This window comes from Thalassophryne amazonica, chromosome 9 (assembly GCF_902500255.1).
Source record: "Thalassophryne amazonica chromosome 9, fThaAma1.1, whole genome shotgun sequence".
NCBI lineage: Eukaryota > Metazoa > Chordata > Actinopteri > Batrachoidiformes > Batrachoididae > Thalassophryne > Thalassophryne amazonica.
The window spans coordinates 36753476-36775891 of NC_047111.1; the positions used below are offsets into that span (position 1 = coordinate 36753476).

The following is a 22416-nucleotide window of genomic DNA, read 5'->3' on the forward strand; positions in this document are numbered from 1 at the left end:
CCGCCTTGTCCACTGTTGAACTTCTTCTCCGCCACTTGCTGAGGCTGCCTCAGATGTGGATGCTCCGCATCCACGCGAAGCAAACATCTATTATTTTAAGACATTTTGCAATATCTGCCTGAAGGGCTACTCTCTTCTGATCCCTGGCTCTTTCAGCGCCACCTTTCCTCTTCTTGCCACCATCCATATCGCTTGTTAATGCTCTGTCTGGCACTGGCGCACTGTGTAGACCAACCGAGGCCTGAGATGGAGGGGTAATTGGCCTGCCCCTCACCTCATTGGTCCAGGCCACAATCAATCATGACTAAAGGGCCGATCTACCAGTTTATGCACCAATAGGAGGGTTTATATACCGGTATCCAGTGTTGCCACAGTTACTTTGAAAAAGTAATCCAATTACTGATTACTGATTACTCCTTGAAAAAGTAACTTAGTTACTTTACTGATTACTCAATGGTAAAAGTAACTAAGATTACTAGTTACTTTTTAGTTACTTTCCCCAGCTGTCCACAACAACCCTCTGCCACCTCACATGACAATACTGTTTTGCCAAAACTCACTTATAGTCACCCTTTCTTGACTTCAATGAAATATATACTTGTTTTATAAAAAGTAAAATAAAGACTTCTTTCTGACCTCATATTTAACTGTTGACAGCACTGTAACAGTAAAACTTGTCATTTCTAACCTACATTGTAATAAATGTAACTATTAAATTCTTTCTAACATTTTTGTAACATTAAATTTTCTCTAAACATTTTACTTGTCGAAATTATTATTTTAAGTAGTATTAGTAGTTGTAGTAAAGAAAGGCTTCAAAAATGGACCTTTAATCTAGGGGTGTTGTGGGGGGCACATCCTTGCCCCACGCCCCCATTCCATCTGGATTCGCCCCTGCTTTGGCGTTTGAACACAAAGAATGGATAACATTTATTTATGCAGAAAACATGACCAGATTTACAGGTAAGAAAGTTTTATTGTGTTTTCACATCATGTGGTCCTCAGAAAGAGAGTTTAGGTGCATTTGAGTGGAAAATAGTGTTAGTTGTTGACGCGTCAAGGAGGATCAGCTGTTTTAACGTGCAGATACAGAGTGGCTCAGTTCAGCTCTAAATAAAGGAGGAAAAAAAGCATAAAAATGTCTTTGTAAAGCTCAGTGCAGGTGTGCTGTTATCACCGCGCTTTAAGAGGTGAGGACGAATCGTAGCTGCTACAAAAAAAAAAAAAAGCAAATGAAAAGCTCACAGCTCACTTTACTTCGTAAAAAAAAATAAATAAATAAGTAAATAAATAAAAATCCGCAGGCCAGTAGGCCATCAGGCCAGCGGGCAAATGCCTGGTGTGCAATACTATCAGTCCAGCGGTGGGTAGAAGCAACACATCGTGGGACTTTTACTCACTGAAGCCGAGGTTCTCCCTCTGCAGATTTTTAACATCAACTTTATAAAGCCGTTCACTTTTTGGCTCTCAAAAAGATTCCTGTGCACAAAAATGTCTAAAAACACTTGTGGATTTTTTCCCTTTTACTTGCTGATTGTTGTGTGTGCAATTTTTTAAATAGATGTGTTCATCACCTCTCAATCACAACACAGAGATTTTCCAACAATGGTGAAGGGTCAGATTATGTGTTCTTGGCATTGATAAGAATGACAGGAATCCTTCTCCTCTTCATCTCTCTGGCCATTTGACACCAGGTGCACGGTCCACAGAAGGTTGTGTACACACAGTCCCTACACATGGTGCCCTGAAAAAAAATACAGCGACACAAAAACACTGATTTCAGATGAATGGATTGAGGATAATGATCAGGGAAACATGCCACATGGTCTACGAGTACATGTCAACAGATGATGATCCTTTACGATGAAAGTAGTCATTATCTGAGTGTCACTACGTAACGGCTGAATTGACAAAATGTCATTCTAGTGATACCAATGGATGCTCTGGTGCCAAAGATAGTAGTAGTGTAATGGATCATTGCTGAAGCATGAATGCTGCTGAGGTGGCTGAAAGTCCACAGCTCTAGAAAACAATGGAGATTCCCAACTTTTCTAAGCATATGTTCAGTAGCCGGACCAATGATCTGAATGAATTTGGATCAATGGGTAATTCAAATTGATCCAAATCCAAATTGATCCAAGAAGGATACATTCATATAGGATGAATGTATCCTTCTTTATTTATTACCCAAAAAGGTTATAAGTAAAATTATTATTATTGCCCTCTTATCAGACAGTATAGATATCCTCATCAATTTTTTATATTTGAAGTTATAAAATTAGATTAGCTCTATCACTTTATTTTTTACTTTTCCTGGTTTTGACAAAGGCTATTGATTAAATCACTGATATACGAGGTCTGTCAATAAAGTAACGGTCCTTTTTATTTTTTTCAAAAACTATATGGATTTCATTCATATGTTTTTACGTCAGACATGCTTGAACCCTCGTGCGCATGCGTGAGTTTTTCCACGCCTGTCGGTGACGTCATTCGCCTGTGAGCACTCCTTGTGGGAGGAGTCGTCCAACCCCTCGTCGGAATTCCTTTGTCTGAGAAGTTGCTGAGAGACTGGCGCGTTGTTTGATCAAAATGTTTTCTAAACCTGTGAGACACATCGAAGTGGACATGGTTCGAAAAATTAAGCTGGTTTTCAGTGAAAATTTTAACGGCTGATGAGAGATTTTGAGGTGATTCTGTCGCTTTAAGGACTTTTCACGGTGCGAGACATCGCTCAGCGCTCTCAGCCGCCGTCGTCAGCCTGTTCAAGCTGAAAACCTCCACATTTCAGGTTCTATTGATCCAGGACGTCGTGAGAGAACAGAGAAGTTTCAGAAGAAGTCGGTTTCAGCATTTTATCCGGATATTCCACTGTTAAAGGAGATTTTTTTAATGAAAGACGTGCGGACGGGTCCGCCGCGACGCTCCGCAACAGGAAAAACACCTCTGTTGAAAGCCTTAAGGACAAGTTGGAACATGTCCTGCCTGTTAAACAATTTCTCATATACTCACTCCACTGAAAGCCATCAAAAGCCGCCTGGATTTTAAAAATGGTTATCAACACGGAGGTGTTTTTCCTGTGCCGCCGCACCGCGTCGGCTGCGTCCTGACGCGCGGATCCATCCGCACGTCTTTCATTAAAAAAATCTCCTTTAACAGTGGAATATCCAGATAAAATGCTGAAACCGACTTCTTCTGAAACTTCTCTGTTCTCTCACGACGTCCTGGATCAATAGAGCCTGAAATGTGGAGGTTTTCAGCTTGAACAGGCTGACGACGGCGGCTGAGAGCGCTGAGCGACGTCTAGCTCCGTGGGAAGTCCTTAAAGCGACAGAATCACCTCAAAATCTCTCATCAGCCGTTAAAATTTTCACTGAAAACCAGCTTAATTTTTCGAACCATGTCCACTTCGATGTGTCTCACAGGTTTAGAAAAAATTTTGATCAAACAAAGCGCCAGTCTCTCAGCAACTTCTCAGACAAAGGAATTCCGACGAGGGGCTGGACGACTCCTCCCACAAGGAGTGCTCACAGGCGAATGACGTCACTGACAGGTGTGGAAAAACTCACGCATGCGCACGAGGGTTCAAGCATGTCTGACGTAAAAACATATGAATGAAATCCATATAGTTTTTGAAAAAAATAAAAAGGACCCTTACTTTATTGACAGCCCTCGTATTTCATGTTGCAATTTAATATGTATATGTCGTGGACATGAACAAGCAAAGCTCTTCTGCATCTCACCATGTCATTTACGTCCCTTCAGCTTCTGGGGGGCTTCACTCCCAGACCCCACAACTACAGCCTTCTTGATGCCCCACCATTTTAAATATTTTTTCTTTATTTGTTTCTCACATACTTAGAGGTTTTTCACCCCCCACCCACGTACGACCCTCTTAACCCCCACCCACCGCCATTTTAAGCATTTTCTTAATTTGCCTCTCACATGCCTGGAAGCTCCTCACCATCTCACCATCTCATTTAGGTCCTTCAGATCTTTTTTTTTTTTTTTTCAGTAAATACTTCTGGGGAGCATTAGCATGGCTAAAACCTTTCTGCCCCCCCAACAATGAACCTCTTGACTTAAAAACCCTCTCTGATCTGAACCTGGCTTTCGTGATCCATGACCCCCATGCAAGACATCATTTGTCACCTTGGGTTGCTAGTAATAGACCATGTTTCACAGCCAGACAGTCAAACAATGCACCTGGACCCTCATGACTTGGACCTTCCTCTACCTGCAAAAATATCAGTGTCACCACACACCTCTGTTTGGGGAACCTGTGAAATAAGGTCTACTTCCAAGAGACATTCATATCAGGAAGTCATTAAAAGGTGGATCTTAGTCTTGATTTTGAACAATCTGATTCCTTTCTTGTCAAGACTCAGCTTCTCAAGTGCTGCAAAGAGGACATCCATTGATGCCATCAATCATCCTCAAGATCAGTGAATTTTACTTCTCAGATAAAAGCACACAGGTTGCAAGACTCCAGAAACTTACTCAACACCCAGTCCATGCAAGTATTGAACAAAATAGGAGGTAGGACACATCCTTGACAGTCGCCAGACCTTACTGGAAAAACTGAAAGACTTTGCCCCTTGGGAGGTCCAAAATAAAAAAAAAAGAGCATGGACAACTTGATCAAATGCTTCACAGAAATCAACACTGACTGTATGGTAGCATTTCTGATATTTACACTTGCATTCGGTGAGTACTCTCAGAACTAGGATGCAGTCAGTGATCGTCTTCTTGGGACTTAAGTCATACTCCTGTGGTTGCTAAGCAACAAACAGCTGGCACTGAATCAACTTGAGATTGACCCTTGCCAGCACCTTGTCTGACATAGAGAGCAGTGTAATAATCCTCTATCGAGTTGTTTCAGTCCAGCCAATCCCCCTTTCGCTTCCAGAGAGGAATAACAATTCTCATCTTGCCTGTCTGTTGGGATGATACCGTCTCCCAGTTGAAAAGAAGAATTGATTGTAGTGTAAGGATAAACAGTACCTCCACCACATGAAGACATTCAGCTATGACCCCACAGATCCCTGAAATGTTACCTGCCCTGTTTGCAGCCTAAGAGAATGGTGTGATTGGAGCTGACTGGAGGATCAGCCACAAAAACCCTGACATCAGAGATGTCCATTATCCTGGCATGATGATCAGCTTTTTACATCCACTCAAAGTAGAAAGCCCAGTGGCACAGGACAGCAGAGTGCCTCTTCAGGGCCGTGCCATCACTCGCAGTAACTTGTGGTGGGACAAGGTGTTATTAGAGGAATGCAGTGATTTTCCTACTCTGTCAGCAGGTTGAGGGTGACTAGAACACCGATAATATGTCATCAACTCACAGAATCCTATCAGGAATGTCTAGACCTGCCTTCAGTGCCTGCTTTCAGCTTCTTATAGAGCCCAGAATTTCCCAGTAGCCATACCCTCTGAGTCCTCATACAGTAGTGTTCAGAATAATAGTAGTGCTATGTGACTAAAAAGATTAATCCAGGTTTTGAGTATATTTCTTATTGTTACATGGGAAACAAGGTACCAGCAGATTCTCACAAATCCAACAAGACCAAGCATTCATGATATGCACACTCTTAAGGCTATGAAATTGGGCTGTTAGTAAAAAAAAAAGTAGAAAAGGGGGTGTTCACAATAATAGTAGCATCTGCTGTTGACGCTACAAACTCAAAACTATTATGTTCAAACTGCTTTTTTAGCAATCCTGTGAATCACTAAACTAGTATTTAGTTGTATAACCACAGTTTTTCATGATTTCTTCACATCTGCGAGGCATTCATTTTTGTTGGTTTGGAACCAAGATTTTGCTTGTTTACTAGTATGCTTGGGGTCATTGTCTTGTTGAAACACCCATTTCAAGGGCATGTCCTCTTCAGCATAAGGCAACATGACCTCTTCAAGTATTTTGACATATCCAAACTGATCCATGATACCTGGTATACGATATATAGGCCCAACACCATAGTAGGAGAAACATGCCCATATCATGATGCTTGCACCACCATGCTTCACTGTCTTCACTGTGAACTGTGGCTTGAATTCAGAGTTTGGGGGTCATCTCACAAACTGTCTGCGGCCCCTTGGACCCGAAAAGAACAATTTTACTCTCATCAGTCCACAAAATATTCCTCCATTTCTCTTTAGGCCAGTTGATGCGTTCTTTGGCAAATTGTAACCTCTTTGCACGTCTTTTATTTAACAGAGGGACTTTTGCGGGGGATTCTTGCAAATAAATTAGCTTCATACAGGCGTCTTCTAACTGTCACAGCACTTACAGGTAACTCCAGACTGTCTTTGATCGTCCGGGAGCTGATCAATGGGTGAGCCTTTGCCATTCTGGTTATTCTTCTATCCACTTGATGGCTGTTTTCCGGTTTTCTTCCACGCGTCTCTGTTTTTTTTTTTTTTTGTCCTTTTAAAGCATTGGAGATCATTGTAGATGAACAGCCTATAATGTTTTGCACCTGTGTATAAGTTTTCCCCTCTCCAATCAACTTTTTAATCAAACTACGTTGTTCTTCTGAACAATGTCTTGAACGTCCCATTTTCCTCAGGCTTTCAAAGAGAAAAGCATGTTCAACAGGTGCTGGCTTCATCCTTAAATTTGGGCACCTGATTCACACCTGTTTGTTCCACAAAATTGACGAACTCACTGACTGAATGCCACACCAGTATTATTGTGAACACCCCCTTTTCTACTTTTTTTACTAATAGCCTAATTTCATAGCCTAAGAGTGTGCATATCATGAATGCTTGGTCTTGTTGGATTTGTGAGAATCTACTGAATCTACTGGTACCTTGTTTCCCATGTAACAATAAGAAATATACTCAAAACCTGGATTAATCTTTTTAGTCACATAGCACTACTATTATTCTGAACACTACGGTATATCTACTGTGGTCAAATGAAACACAAACGTCCCCCTTGTCCTTGTTCAGCTCCTGGGATCCTCAATACTGAATTATATCCAAAGAGATTCACTACATGGCCAAAATGTTCTAGTTGATGTTCTGTCATATTGCAAGGGATACCCTTAATTTGAGTGTTCCCTAAGTAACCATTCAACTGACAAAAGTCATTCTACCAGTACCCAAGAATCTTCCACAGAGATACAGTACCAGAGACATCTCACTGTTGCCCGAGGTCACTAGTTAGTGTTCAAATCTTACAACCACACAGTTAGATAGGAAGAACCAGGACCTTAAAGACTTGGGCCTTCCTTCTCCTACAAAGATATTTGCATCATGAAACACCTCTAGCCAATGACTGCTTGACTCCATAAGCTCCTAGTTGCCTCATGACCTAAATGGCTGAGGACCTCAAGACAATAATGTCACTGCAGGGATAATTAAATGTTAACACAATGGATACTCTGCTGATGGCCAAGTCCAGGAAGTAATTGAAAGCCTGAACCTCAGTCTTAATCCAGGGCAATTGCAAATCCAGCCACTCCAATTTCTCATTCAGCTTCTAACAATTAGTGCTGTAATCAGGGTATCCAAAGATTTTACAAATATCACAGCATCGTCCACGATTTCCAGGTCAGTAAACCTTTCCTCGCCAACAACAGCACCAAAGCTGGTCTCCACAACTCAACCCAACAACCAGTCTACCAAAGCACTGAACAATGACAGAGCCAGAAAACATCCCAGTTCATTTTCACTGAGAAAAGAGATTCTGCCTTGCACCACAAAGTACTCATAGTACCTGTATAGGCTTTGTATGATGTCCAGCAACTTCTTGAGGAACCTGTGAATTCTCAGGATGTCTGAGATTCGAATGCTTTGAAAAAGGTCACCATAGGTTACAAAGAAGCAGTACTTGCATTCAGTGCGTACTCACAGAGCTAGGATGAAGTCAGTGATTGACTTCTTTGTGTGACGACAGACTTTTGGGGTCACTGAGTGTCAAGGGACTAGTACTGGATCCTATCAACCCTCTGGGGTCAGTGGGTATTTTCTCAATTTACCATAATTTCATTAATTCCCCTTTTAAAGTATTATTTTTTGCATATAATGCCCATATGTGTTGCACATCAAAATGTTCAGAACAATCTCAGCTTTCCAAATGTGGGATACATGCTTGTCTAGAACATTAGGTAAAATATATCATTAGGCTCTAAGGCTGGAAATATGAAATGTTCATTTTGAAATTCTTCAAATCATTGGTGAATATAGTGTACATTTTTATTATTGTGGATGAATTGTGTGAACCTGCACAATCTGACAACACTGATGTTTTTACAAGCTGAGCCTGTTTTACAATTCCATAATGAATGTGTACCTCCTTTCTGGTAATGGCTGCAACAACTGGGAGCATCGATCTACTAAATACACCTTCTTTTTTCAGCGGTTCTACTACTGCTGTATGCTGTAGTTTCTGTCTGTATGTCACACATTTACAAGGCTCGGACTGTTAAGGATGGGTTTAACTTTAACCTAGCCAATTTTATGCAGTGGGTTGTATATGTCCCCATTTAAGGCAAATAAGGAAACATCATTTTTATAATATTGATCAAGAAAATGAAGATGACCCATTTTCAGTTTTTTTCAAAGAAAAAAGATAAACGAACAACGGCAAAAAAAAAAAAAAAAAATCCTTACTTGGATTCCATAACGTTGCCGCATTGCAACTCTCATGGACAGGTTGATGGGATGGATCATGCCACCACAAAATATATCCAGGAGAGGGAGACAGAGACACTCTCCATATTGCTTGGATATTCTGCAGGCAGCACAGGGAAAGCACCAGAAGGCAAAACAGCCTTCAGCAGGAAACAAAACACAAAAGAAAAAGTAAGATAGCAAACATGAACCAGTCAGGGAGAAAAAAAAAGTAAAATAATGTTTCCATTATTTTTTTCACAGAGATGGCTACACTTTCATCCAGATTAGCAGGTAATTGTAAAACATAAGAAACAATTTATTTGAATAAATATTGGTAGAGGTTGGCCTTGATTGGAGCCTGTTCCTGAAGTCACTGAGCAAGAAGTGGGGTCACCGAGGAGAGTCTGCCAGTCTATCACTTTGCCAACACATTCACATGCTCACTTACACCTATGGTCAATTCAGTCACCAATTCATCAAACCTCCATGTCTTTAGAAGTGGAATGAAGCTGGCACACCCAGATGGAACCAACACAAACATGGGGAGAACATGCAAACTGACTACAAAAAGGACCAGGTCAGAAGTAAACCTGGGATCTTTTTGCTGTCAGTGATAAACACTAAAGCATGGTTTACACATAGACGGTTTTGTCAGCGGGTAGTACGTAGACCGAAGTTCGTGGTAGTTCCGGCTGTTTTCACGGTGGAAAGGGGCGGAGCATTTCGCCGGCGTTTTGACCACCGTACTAGCCGCAAATACGCGGATAAAACGCAGCTAAATCCGCCAAATAAAACGGCGTTTTGACGCCGTAGCATCCGGCACACGTCAGGCAATGGGGTTAATACCCAGTTCTATCCTTTACAATCACAGGTTACGACATGCGTGAGAATGGCGGTGTTCTGCTGCTGCCGATAATGCCCTGTGTACCGCTGGATTTATCCAGGCAAATCCTGCGTTACTCCAGGAACTTTTGCATATAGGCACCGCCCCCAGAGTATAACAGGCTGAAGCAGTAGGAATACATGCCTGTCACTGCAGGGGGAGGGAGATACTCAGCCTTTTCTTCTCCTCTCCTTTTCCCCTCCTCAACGTGTTGCTCCATCTCCACCACAGGGCTACCCTCTGCTTCTGAACCAGACCTCTTGGTAAGTCCTTGCAGCTGCCAATTTTCTTTTAGGAGGCATACTGGATCTTCTCTGAAAAAATATCTGGAGCTGGCCGCGAGTGAGCGAGTGCATGCAGCGCGCTAGCGTTTTTATACTGACCGCCGCCTATCGGCTGTTTAGAATGCGTTAACCGGGAGGGGTGGCGTTTAGAACGGCGTACTGTCCACTAGCGCTGCCGTTTTGTCACCGGTTACACGCCGTTGATTAGGGATACAACGCCGGCCGCCAATTACGGCGGTGTAAACTGTGGCACTACAGGAAGGGGCAGGATGAAACGGCCATTAAAAAGTATCAAACGCCATTGTTTGCGTTGTCTCCGTCATCACGCGAATCTCCGGGAGCGCTCCTGGAATTATTCGACATGTTGAATAATTTTTTTCGACGATTCCCGGTAAAGCCGGAACTAAGCCACGCCCCCTAGTGCCGGAGTTAACAACGGCGTGTGATCCTTAAGACGGCCAAAAACTCTTCCGGGACGCTTCCGGGAGCTCTTACTGTCTATGTGTAAACGGGGCTTAAGCCACCATGCTGCCACAAAAATCTATATTACTAAAGAATATAATAGAATAGAGCCTTTATTGTCATTGCACATATACAACGAAATTTGTCCTCTGCATTTAACCCAGGGGCCTCAAACTCATTCCAGAAAGGGCCGAGAGAGTACAGGCTTTCTTTGCAACCACCCACTCCACCAGGTGACTTCACTGATTAACATCACTTTGCACCCTCTCAGCCCTTTCTGGAATGAATATGAGACCCCTGATTTAACCCATCCTAATTACAGTTAGACACAGTCCAACCACTAGGAGCAGTGGACAGCCACAGTCCAGCACTTGGGGACCAACTCCAGATGCTGCCTTGGTCAAGAGCAGAGAAAGGAGCAGACCTCAAGTAAGCATGTTTTTGATTGTGGGAGGAAACCAGAGTGCCCGGAGGAAACCCACGCAGACACAGGGAGAACATAATATCGTAGGATATCTCCACACCACCCTGTTATAGTTTATCTTTCCTCCTTTGAACGCGAGATCCGCGCGTGTGTGAACGAACTGTCTGTGAGCAAATGTGGAGATGTCTGGACTTTTTACTTGATGTGGACATATCCTGTCTCTGGCAATCAGTCTGTGAGCAGGACTTTTATGGGCTTTATTTAAACACAGTTGTGAGAGAAGAGCGAGTAGCTGCAATCAGCAGCATTTTTTTTTTCTGTGCTCTTTTTGAGCGTGTAGTTTTACTGCATTGTGTACATGGTATAAAACAATCCTGCATGATTTACACTTCTGGAACAATGGAACATAGCAAGAATCATAAATTGGTGTAGAGTAACGTTGTATTGTGAGTGTGGCTTCCAGTCACATTGAGTACTGTCCTGTTGCTCTGACTAGCGCTGAAACCACTAGCGCAGCTCAGCCAAGAAGGACACATCCAGGCTGGACAAACTGATCAGGCGGGCTGCCTCTGTGCTTGGCATGAAGCTGGACTCTTTGGTGATGATGGCAGAGAAGAGAACATTGGACAAACTGCTGGACATTATAGACAATGCCAGTCACCCACTGCACACCATCATCAGCAACCAGAGGAGCCTCTTCAGCCACAGACTGCTCCTTCCCAAGTGCAGGACCAACAGACTGAAACTTCTTTGTCCCTCAGGCCATCAGACTGTACAACTCCTTACTCAGAGGGAGGAGGAGTAACAGGAAGACAGAGGACGGGAAAGAAAGGAGCAGTTGAAGCCAGTAAACCAGTATTTCTGGTTGTATTTACATTTGTATTTACTTTTTGCAAATGGTTCCTTACTTCTTCTTTTGATACCCTGTGTGCTATTATCCAATGCTGCTGGAACCTCAGTTTCCCTGAGGGAATCTTCCCAAGGGATGAATAAAGTTCTATCTAATCTAATCTCTAATATATAAGATCTTTGTGACATAATCCACAAAATCCAGACATGAATTTTCTTGAAAGCTGCACTCTTTGCCATGTTGTCCGTGCACACACACTGTCCACACAATTTTGTAATCAAACAGCACAGAAAGTCCAGAAAAGCTCATTTTTATATTACATATTAACTATTTTTGTGATTGCAGTTCTTGTTTACATGTTGACCCATTGTTTTGCACTAGCTTGAAGCTGATCTGTGAATGTTTGTGTGATCTTATCTTAAATTTCACTTACGCTGGATTGCGTCATTGAGGAAGCAGCATGAACTCAAGTTTCACTCATGTGAGCAAGTAAAAAGTAACTCATCATAGGCGCACAAATGAAGCATTTCAGACATGGCAAATCACATTCATTTTTGATTATTTCTATTTTACTTCCACATGAAGATGGATCATTATTTGTAATTTAACTTTAATTCCAGTAAAGCCATAATGCTGTGAAGATACACCTGCACTGTAATTTAATACAGTCGAAGTATTGTTCACACCCATTAACATTTAAAGACATGGAAGCATCCTGAGCCTCTTATATAACATGTAAGTGCGGCCGCTAAAGGCGCAAAGTAGTGTGATCACTTTGGTGTCTGTGTTTGTAGGTTGCTAGGAAGATATCTTAAGAACACCTAATCTGATTTTGGGCACATTTAGCAGATTCATTGGACCTCTGGATGAGAAGATGTGATTTGATCTGGGTAAGGAACAGTCAGTGATTAAGATCAGAAGTCTAATTTTCAACTCCATACTAATATTATAGGAAAAAGATAATTTTATGGAAGTGTGTTCGGGTGTAAAAGTTCAGAAATTTAAATTCATGTTTGAGAGAAAGAGGGGGAAAAAACCTTGCTGACCACATTTATTCACATATTTAAAGTACTCATTCAAATAACTACAATGTTACTTACTGGTTTAATTTTGTTGCTATTTTGAGTGTACAGTGGATTTTCTTATCTCCAACTGTCCCTGAAGTCTCATTGCTTCCTTTCAAAACAAATGATCAAAAAAGAATCAACAAAGATGAGTACTGTACTTGAGAGTTGATTGATGGTGTATGGTGCACAGTACACAAGAGATGGATGTCTTGTAATTTCTTGCTTTTGAATTTGGTGAAGTACTATGAAATAAACCAATCAGAATGTCACCTGTTATCCACTTTAAGCCATTGTGCAACAGGTCACAGTGTTCTGCTGCTGAGAAAGAAAACCATATTAAGAGGTTTTCTTGTGAGTTAATGGACCTGTGACAGCCTGTTAGACCGTGTTAGCGGACAGTGGCCACCAGAGCTCCCTGAGGTGAAGCAGTCAGTTGATATTTTGTGCTTTTTTCAGGAGTGTTTACTTTTATTTTGCTTCTCTTTTGTTGTCGATACCAACACATTTATGTAAGGTGTGTTTGAGTGAACATCCCTTTACAATAAATACAACACATATACTGTACTAAACTTTACAACGGCTTTATGTTGGTAGACAATACCAACTCTGCAGTTGACCATACCTAATTTTTTAGACCAGCACACACAGGAAAGCACAGATTATGATAATCCTGTTTGCAATTTAAACAGCCTGGGTTCTGGGTGTCGACACCACGGCTGTGTCTGGTGGAAATTATAAATGATGCTTGTGTTGTGCTGTGAGCTCCTCTGTACTGGGTGGAACGTAGGGCCCTATATGACTGTACTCCTTACACTGTCTGAATATGGGTGATTATGGTGTATAACATGGGAGATTTTATCAATAATGAAAAGTATCAAAGAGCTGATGCATACCATGCGCTCTCTACATAACATTACATAAATGGACAAGTAAATATACATATGTCTGTAATGAAGTAATTCATGCCAGTCAATCACAGATATTTTACTGATCAATAGATGCTTTAGTTTAGATCATCCATCTAGGCTTCTTGGTTGTTCAGATATACACAAAAAGGCATCTTTTGGACCATGTTTTCCTTGACTTTTGACCAAACTACTTCAAAATCTAATCACCTCTATATATCTATCCAAGTAATATTCCCACCAAAGTTTGAAGGAAATCTATTCAGCCGTTTCTGAGATATTTTGTCCACAGACACAGAGACATGCACACACCAGTGAAAATAACAACCTGCTATCACCACTTTGCCAATATGAAGTGTCATTGCAAATAATTTCATAAAATAAAGCATTTTTCATTCAAAAATAAAAATCATTTGGGCCTAAACTTTTACTAGATTTTGATGGAGATGACAAGACAATCATCAGAAAAGTGATTTCAGATTCACGATAAACCATTTGTAATGTGAGAAGTGTAAACAGCCAGGTCCAAAGTGCAAAGCAACAAATCCAAAATGCACAACTAACACACAGAAACTTACATTCAGTCATGTCACTGCAGCAGCCGCATATTCCAGTTTCCCAGTTGTTGGAATACTGAGCATCCATCACAGGCTCAGGCTGCTGGATGACATGCTTGGAAGTCATGGTGGACTGAGTTCCCTATGTGTTTCCTCACAGATAACAGAGCTGCTGCGAAAACAACACAATTACATCCACTTAAGTGTGTAGAAATGAAAAGAAAGAAAGAAAAAGCAACAATGATACCTTCAATAGGAGGCTGGTGAGTGCTGACGTCTGCTCTGAGCTGTCACGTCTTACCAACATTTTTAGTTACTGAGAGAACAAACCAGTCCTACCAGTGTTCATTGTGAATGAAGAAAACAAGACAAGGGTGAGGTCAGGCTCAGGATCAGGCTGTGACCACATCGCAATGGTTTCAGTGTGACTCTTAGTACAAGAATGAATCATATCCCCAAACAAACAGAATATAGGGTTTGATACATGATGTTGGTCTTTGATTTTTCTTATCTTTCGTGTTAGTGCAGCAGACAACAGAATATGTACACAGGAATGCTGCAAATGGTGATACAAGCAGCAAATTTGGCACAACTACTCCTTAAACATTACTTGTCTAAAACAACAACAAACAAACAAACAAACAAACAAAAAAAACAACTTCTGGCCACTTGAATTTTCAGTAAGTGGCCAGGTAGGGGTAATTTGAACAATTACACGGGGGTCAAATTTTAAAAATGTCCCAGTCATATTGAAAGCTATACTACATTATATGTCTGATCATAAAGATTCCAAAAAGGTATAGTTTGGACTATCTGGGACTGAATGTTTTGGAGTTATGGAGTAAAAACTGCAAGAATGGTGACAAAGGTCAATTTCACTTTGTAAAGGGATCAAAAGTTAAAGTTGCTCTAATTTTGGTAAAAAGTGATGCAAATTATTGGTTGAGTTAATAGAGTTTTTTTAAAAGGAATAGTGTGCAACTGGTCTCTTGCTTAGTTATCACGTTACAGGGTAACATATGTCACATGTCATAGAATCCAATGGACGTCGACATTGTTTGACCTCTAGTTTGGAGACCAAACATTCAAGGCAGACAAAACTATTCCATTATTCACTATTCCAAATATTTTAAGGTAAATCTTAAAACCTTTTTATTTTCTGCTGTTTATAATTTGTTTTATGCTCTTTTTAGCTTATCTCTTAAATTTGATGTTTTCTATGTTTTACTTGCATTTCATGTTTATTTTTATTTGTTTTTGTTTTTTTTTTTTGGTTATTTTTCTTGTTCTGTGTGATGCTTTATTATGTCCAATATAGTGGGGTTTTTTCTACCTAAAAGTACTACACATAAAATAAATTATTAAAGAATTATTAACTAAGCAGGCAAGGTTAATAATTCGTTTATTATATGGCTATTACACAACAAAAATATGGACGCAACAATTTTGATTTTGCTTGCATTTTTCAAGAGCTGAACTCAAAGATCTAGAGCATTTTCTGTATACACAAAACACCCATTTCTCTCAAATGTTGTTCACAAATCTGTATAAATCTGTGTTAGTGAGCACTTCTCCTTTGCTGAGGTAATCCATCCCACGTCACAGGTGTGGCATATCAAGACACTGATTAGAGAGCATGATTATTGCACAGGTGTGCCTTAGGCTGGCCACAATAAAAGGCCCCTCTGAAATGTGCAGTTTTATCACAGCACAATGCCACAGATGTCGCAAGGTTTTGAGGGAGCATGCAATTGGCATGCTGACTGCAGGAATGGCCACCAGAGCTGTTTCCTCGTGAACTGAATGTTCATTTCTGTAACATAAGCCGTCTCCAAAGGTATTTCAGAGAATTTGGCAGTACATCCAACCAGCCTCACAACCACAGACCACGTATAACCACACCAGCCCAGGACCTCCACATCCAGCATGTTCACCTCTAAGACTATCTGAGACCAGCCACCCAGGGAGCTGGGTGGCTGGTCTCCATCCAATCTGGGAGCTGGGAGCTGCAACAATCGGTTTGTGAAACTAAAGAATTTCTGCACAAACTGTCAGAAACCATCTCAGAAAGATCTGAAATCTCTTAAACACCAGTCATATTGTATATCAATATAAAGGCAATAATCGCTTCTATCACACTGATTCATTAAAAGCTCAATATTATCAATTCTGTTGGTAATACATACTGCTGAATATGAAAAATCGGCAAAAAAATAGCAGAATATGGACATTGACCTTTGTCAATGACCTTGACCTCTGATCATAAAACTAATTGAACAAATGAACTCCCCATATCGGAAAACACATGAACTGATGTCTTATTTACTGAAATAGGCAAAATATTGACTATGAGGAATTTCAAATTGCGTTTGCCTATAAAATTCAAAAAGTGTTGATTATAGAAATATAAGGAAAAGTTCCACCAAATGGACAGTGATTTACAGAGGTTCAGGGCATCCCTGATGATGCCTCATGCTCAGTTTTTCTAACCATGTGCTCGGATTTGAAAATTGCTTTGCCAAAGTTGGCCATTTTTACTATATGTATTAATGTAACAGATTCTCAGGGTGTTTTGTCATCAAATTTTGAATTGACCGAAAATGGGGTAAAAACAAAATTACCATGCCTGATCAATCTATTTGAAGGGTAACTGGTGAAAATTTCATCAAAATCTGAGTCGGGCCATCGATACACCCCGCCTACTTTTCTCTGAGACAGTTCGTTAAGTTACTGTGTCTGGCTTCATGTGCTAGAAGTCAACCATAGACCACATTCTATCCCTGCAATTACTTGGAACACAGAATATCAGCAGTGCTTTTTTGCAGCCTATGGTGATTTTCACAAAGTGTTCAACTCAGTTCTTCAGACCACTCTATGGGACATCTTGAGAATTTGTGGGATCCACAAGAAGTTACTGGACACCATAGTCACTGATACACAGTTACTGTGACAGATAAATGCAGGAGCCTTTTCTGGGAGATGTGTAAATGCAGCAGCCACCTTTGGGAGACAGGTAAATGCAGCAGCCGCTTTTAGGAAATGGGTAGATGCAGCAGCTGCCTTTAGGAGACAGGTAAATGTAGCAGCCGTCTTCAGAAGGCGAGTAAACACATCAGCCACCTTTGGAAGACGGGTAAACACATAAACTGCCTTTGGGAGATGGGTAAACACATCAGCCGCCTTTGCGAGATGGGTAAACACATCAGCTGCCTTTGGGAGATGGGTAAACACATCAGACACCTTTGGGAAAAATGTAAACGCAGCAGCCACCTTTATGAGATGGGTAAACCCATCAGCTGCCTTTATGAGATGGGTAAACACAGCAGCCACCTTTATGAGACGGATAAACCCATCAGCTGCGTTTGGGAGACGGGTAAACACATCAGCCACCTTTGGTAGACGGGTAAAACACATAAACTGCCTTTGGGAGATGGGTAAACACATCAGCCGCCTCTGCGAGATGGGTAAACACATCAGCTGCCTTTAGGAGATGTGTAAAAACATCAGCTGCCTTTGGGAGATGGGTAAACACAGCAACCGTCTTTAGGAGATGGGTAAAAACATCAGCCGCCTTTGGGAGATGGGTAAACACATCAGACACCTTTAGGAAATAGGTAAACGCAGCAGCCACCTTTATGAGATGGGTAAACCCATCAGCTGCCTTTATGAGATGGGTAAACACAGCAGCCGCCTTTGGGAGACGGGTAAACACATCAGCCGCCTTTGGGAGACGGGTAAACACATCAGCCGCCTTTGCGAGACGGGTAAACACATCAGCTGCCTTTGGGAGACGGGTAAACACATAAGCCGCCTTTGGGAGATGGGTAAACACATCAGCTGCCTTTGGGAGACGGGTAAACACATAAGCCGCCTTTGGGAGATGGGTAAACACAGCAGCCGCCTTGGGAGACAGGTAAACACATCAGCTGCTTTTGGGAGATGGGTAAACACATCAGACACCTTTGGGAAAAAGGTAAACGCAGCAGCCACCTTTATGAGATGGGTAAACCCATCAGCTGCCTTTATGAGACGGATAAACCCATCAGCTGCCTTTGGGAGACGGGTAAACACATCAGCCACCTTTGGTAGATGGGTAAACACATAAACTGCCTTTGGGAGATGGGTAAACACATCAGCCGCCTCTGCGAGACGGGTAAACACATCAGCTGCCTTTAGGAGATGTGTAAAAACATCAGCTGCCTTTGGGAGATGGGTAAACACAGCAACCGTCTTTAGGAGATGGGTAAAAACATCAGCCGCCTTTGGGAGATGGGTAAACACATCAGACACCTTTAGGAAATAGGTAAACGCAGCAGCCACCTTTATGAGATGGGTAAACCCATCAGCTGCCTTTATGAGATGGGTAAACACAGCAGCCACCTTTGGGAGATGGGTAAACACATCAGCCACCTTTGGGAGACGGGTAAACACATCAGCCGCCTTTGCGAGATGGGTAAACACATCAGCTGCCTTTGGGAGATGGGTAAACACATCAGCTGTCTTTGGGAGATGGGCAAACACATAAGCCGCCTTTGGGAGACAGGTAAACACATAAACTGCCTTTGGGAGACAGGGTAAACACATAAACTGCCTTTGGGAGACAGGGTAAACACATCAGCTGCCTTTGGGAGACGGGTAAACACATAAGCCGCCTTTGGGAGATGGGTAAACACAGCAGCCGCCTTTGGGAGACGGGTAAACACATCAGCTGCTTTTAGGAGATGGGTAAAAACATCAGCTGCCTTTGGGAGATGGGTAAACACAGCAACCGCCTTTAGGAGATGGGTAAAAACATCAGCTGCTTTTGGGAGACGGGTAAACACATCAGCTGCCTTTGGGAGACAGGTAAACAAATAAGCTGCCTTTGGGAGACGGGTAAACACATCAGCCGCCTTTCAGGGACGGGTAAACACAGCAGCCGCCTTTGGGAGGTGGGTAAATGCAGCAACCGCCTTTGGGAGATTGGTAAACACAGCAGCCACCTTTAGGAGATGGGTAAACCCAACAGCTACCTTTATGAGATGGGTAAATGCAGCGGCCACCTTTAGATGATGAGTAAACACATCACATAAGCTACTTTACTAGCATCAGACGCGTACATGACGGGACGTTGTGCAAAGACGAGCGAACACTGCATAAGAAAGTCCGCGCATGTCTCCACACAAACCCCGTACGGCTCTGGGGGGCTTATGTATGCTTCAGGGGATGGTGGGAGGGGTCGTTGAACGACCAGTGGAACGTTTATATCCTGCACAGGGTCGGCAGGAGGAGGAGCCGCAGCAGTGCCCTGAGCGCTCGCTGCCACCTGTGCGGAGAGAGCCTCCACCCTGCGGTTCAAGAGGATGTTTTGCTCGGTCATCTGATCCAACCGAGCAGTAAAGGTGGTGAGGATGTGCTGCAACTCACCAATCGCGTCCTGCAGACGCCTGTGCACCCTGCTCTCCCATTGGCTGTTCAACTGCTGGGTGACGCCCCTCGGAGTCCATGACGCTGGCCGAGATATCCTGTTGTGAAAGTGTAGTGACACGGACCCACAACAGGGGGTGCAAATGAACGGACAATAGAAGAAGTCAAATATGAACACTTTACTGTTGTGAATGCCACAACTACACACAGCAGATTTTAGAATGAATACAAAGTCAATCAATCAAGGTGTCGTGTGGGCAGGCTCGACGATAGGAGACGTCCATCTGGAGAAGAACCGGAACCACACGATTTCCTCCGCCACCGAACCAGGAGAATACTGGAGCCGCCAAGTCCCGAGTTCCCCAGGTGGCCACCGTCTCCGCGTGTCGGATCTGGTACTGTTGGCGAAGAGCAAAAACAGTCAGCAAGTTCGTCTTCTACTAGTCAGGTGGGAAAAACACCTCCACCTTAACACCAGAAAACACAATTCGTGAAGAGCCTGAAAAGTACCACTTAGCCGGTTTGGAGTGAGAGGTGAAGACGTCACTCCATTAACCACAAACTCAGCTCCCAGCTGGCAGTAGTAGACAGGAACTCCTACAACACTCAAAAAAGAGAGAACTTGTGCGTACGGCACAGTCAAAAACGGCTGAGAATATTGCCTCCTTGGTAGGACGATATCTCGGCGACGTGGTGGAGGTGTTGTCCTGCTTTTATCAGGGGTGAGGAGTAAATGATTGGTGACAGCTGTCATAGCCGATGAGTGACAGCTGTCACCCCGGCCGCTCTTGTGGGGCGGCAGCGCCCTCTCGTGAAGCCCGCACTTCAGGCAGGGCGCCTTCTGGTGGTGGGCCAGCAGTACCTCCTCTTCTGGCGGCCCACACAACAGAAGGACTTTTTTTTGCTCTCTCCTGCCCCTTCATGTTAATACTGTTTTTGTAAATTGTGTTTAAAATTTATATTTGTTGATTTTTTTAATGCAGTGTAATTTTGTATTGGATTTGAATTGTACTTCTATCTCTTGTATTCACACTCTTCTAACTGTGCTCATACATTGTGCCGTATACTGTAACTGCATCCAACTGACATCATTAATTACAATTATTTTACACTGCAGGTAAACTGTCAGCATTTATCTGACAGAAGAATATTTTTGAACACATGCTGTCAGCTGAATCTTTCATAACAGGAACACAGAATTACTGGATATAATTTCTGCATTTTTTTTTTTTTGTCCATGTTTGGTTTTGTAACATTTTACCTACAGTGTGTAGGTGATGTCGCACAAATCTTCAAATCTGCACCTGTAATAATCACACAGTGGTAAATGTGAAGTTGAGAATATGTTGATTTCCAGTGAATCCAACCCGACTCAGCTTTCTGCCCCTCTGCTGTGCAAACTAACCTATGGACCATCATCCCTCAGACAAAAATATCATGTTTCACATCTGTATCAATGAACGCTCCGTGATCTCATCTCCTTATCAGCACTGGATGAAGGGTGAACCGGTCCACACCAGCTCTCCGTCCTTACATGTGCAGGCAGCAACAAGCTGCGTTTGCAGCCGGCTATCACTTGTGTATTTCTGTGGCAAATCTTGATCATTTGAAAATGAGCCCTTATTTTGTATAACTCCACTCACTTTATTCACATTGTTCCAACACTGTGATGTTGCATTTTCCTGCCCACATGCATGTATGTGCTGGGTGTCAAGTCAGTGATTTGATGTTGCACTGAACTGAATTTAGAAATCAATGCACGAGAATGGACGTGCACAATGTGTCCTGTGGGTCAAACATCTGCCAATCACTGGAGACTTTTTTTTTTTTAATTTACTATTTGTATTTTAACAAACAGGTGAAACCCAAAGACCTTTAATTGGTTTTTGATGTATGATTTATAGAAAGCTGTTCACTTTGAACAAAAATGATGCAACTATACAGTAACTGTGAGTTCCCAATTTAAAATGAATGAACAAAGACATCAGTGTGTCAGCAAAGAAATGCTTTTATGCTGCAACTGGAACTGGTTCAGCTTCATTGTTGCTCTTCCTGTTACTCAGCAGAATACCACAAAAGAACATTCAGACATTTTAATGATGTTTGTGTGATGGACAGGTCGGCCTAAGAGCAAAGAAAAGTTGATTCATTTTTGCTGTGGATCCAAATGAAGAAGCAGATTTTGGTCTGTGAGCTTTAGTGCTTATTCATTGATCCTGATTCTGCCTGCAATATTTTCTCTGATCTTTCTTTTTGTGATCCCTCTCATCATGACTGATTTACTAAGGATCATAATCCTAATTATCCTGCTACCAAAATAGGCAGACAAGCACCAACAAACATAAATGAGTTTGTCTGTTGTGTTGGTCTTGACACAAGCACCCTAGACAAACTGGTGTTCTGTCTAGGGTGCACCTCACCTCACCTCACCTCTTGCCCAGTGACATCTGTGATAGACTTCAGTCCCCCAGGACCCTTGACTGGAAATTTTGAAAAATTGATGGATGGATATGTAATAATCCAATAAAAAGGCTCCAAAAAAAAAAAAAAAAAAAAAAAGACAAAGTTCAATTAAGGGGTATTTCTGGGCATTAGCTAATTCAAATGTCTCTTTCTGTTGAGATGGTGGGGAAGTTAGACCACGCTTGAAAGTGCAGTCATGTGGAAGTGGTGCCCGTGTGAAGCACCTTGAGGCAGCTTTGTTGTTATTTGGCACTACTTAAATAAATTGAATACACTGAATTGAAGTGGTGGTGGGAGGAGGACGGAGACAGGTTCTTCATTAGTCAGTTGTTCCTTAATTATACAACTCCAAATTAGAAAAATATGGAAACCAAAAAAAAAAAAGGATAAAAAACAAAGCAACAAAATTAAATAAAACGTGATCCTGACATTTACTTTGACTTCTGTTTCACTGCACACAATATGAACCCAAAATATTTTTAGTTTTGTGTGG

At 42.1% G+C, this 22416-nt stretch overlaps 1 protein-coding gene across 2 annotated transcripts; it reads right to left on the reverse strand.

Annotated features, from left to right (window-relative positions):
* Positions 1 to 1600: 1600 nt before the first annotated feature.
* Positions 1601 to 14404, reverse strand: LOC117516984 (cornifelin homolog B-like). Of its 2 annotated transcripts, none has more exons than XM_034177881.1 (4): positions 14302 to 14404; positions 14076 to 14226; positions 8620 to 8780; positions 1601 to 1744 (listed from the first exon to the last, which is right to left on the reverse strand). In XM_034177881.1, exons 2-4 carry the CDS (start codon positions 14179 to 14181, stop codon positions 1622 to 1624), a joined length of 390 nt encoding a protein of 129 aa, XP_034033772.1. In that variant the 5' UTR covers positions 14182 to 14226; positions 14302 to 14404; the 3' UTR covers positions 1601 to 1621. The 2 variants fall into 2 exon arrangements, with proteins under 2 accessions (XP_034033772.1, XP_034033773.1); XM_034177882.1 differs by having other exon boundaries at positions 14076 to 14223; positions 14302 to 14365.
* Between the last annotated feature and the right edge of the window lie 8012 nt (positions 14405 to 22416).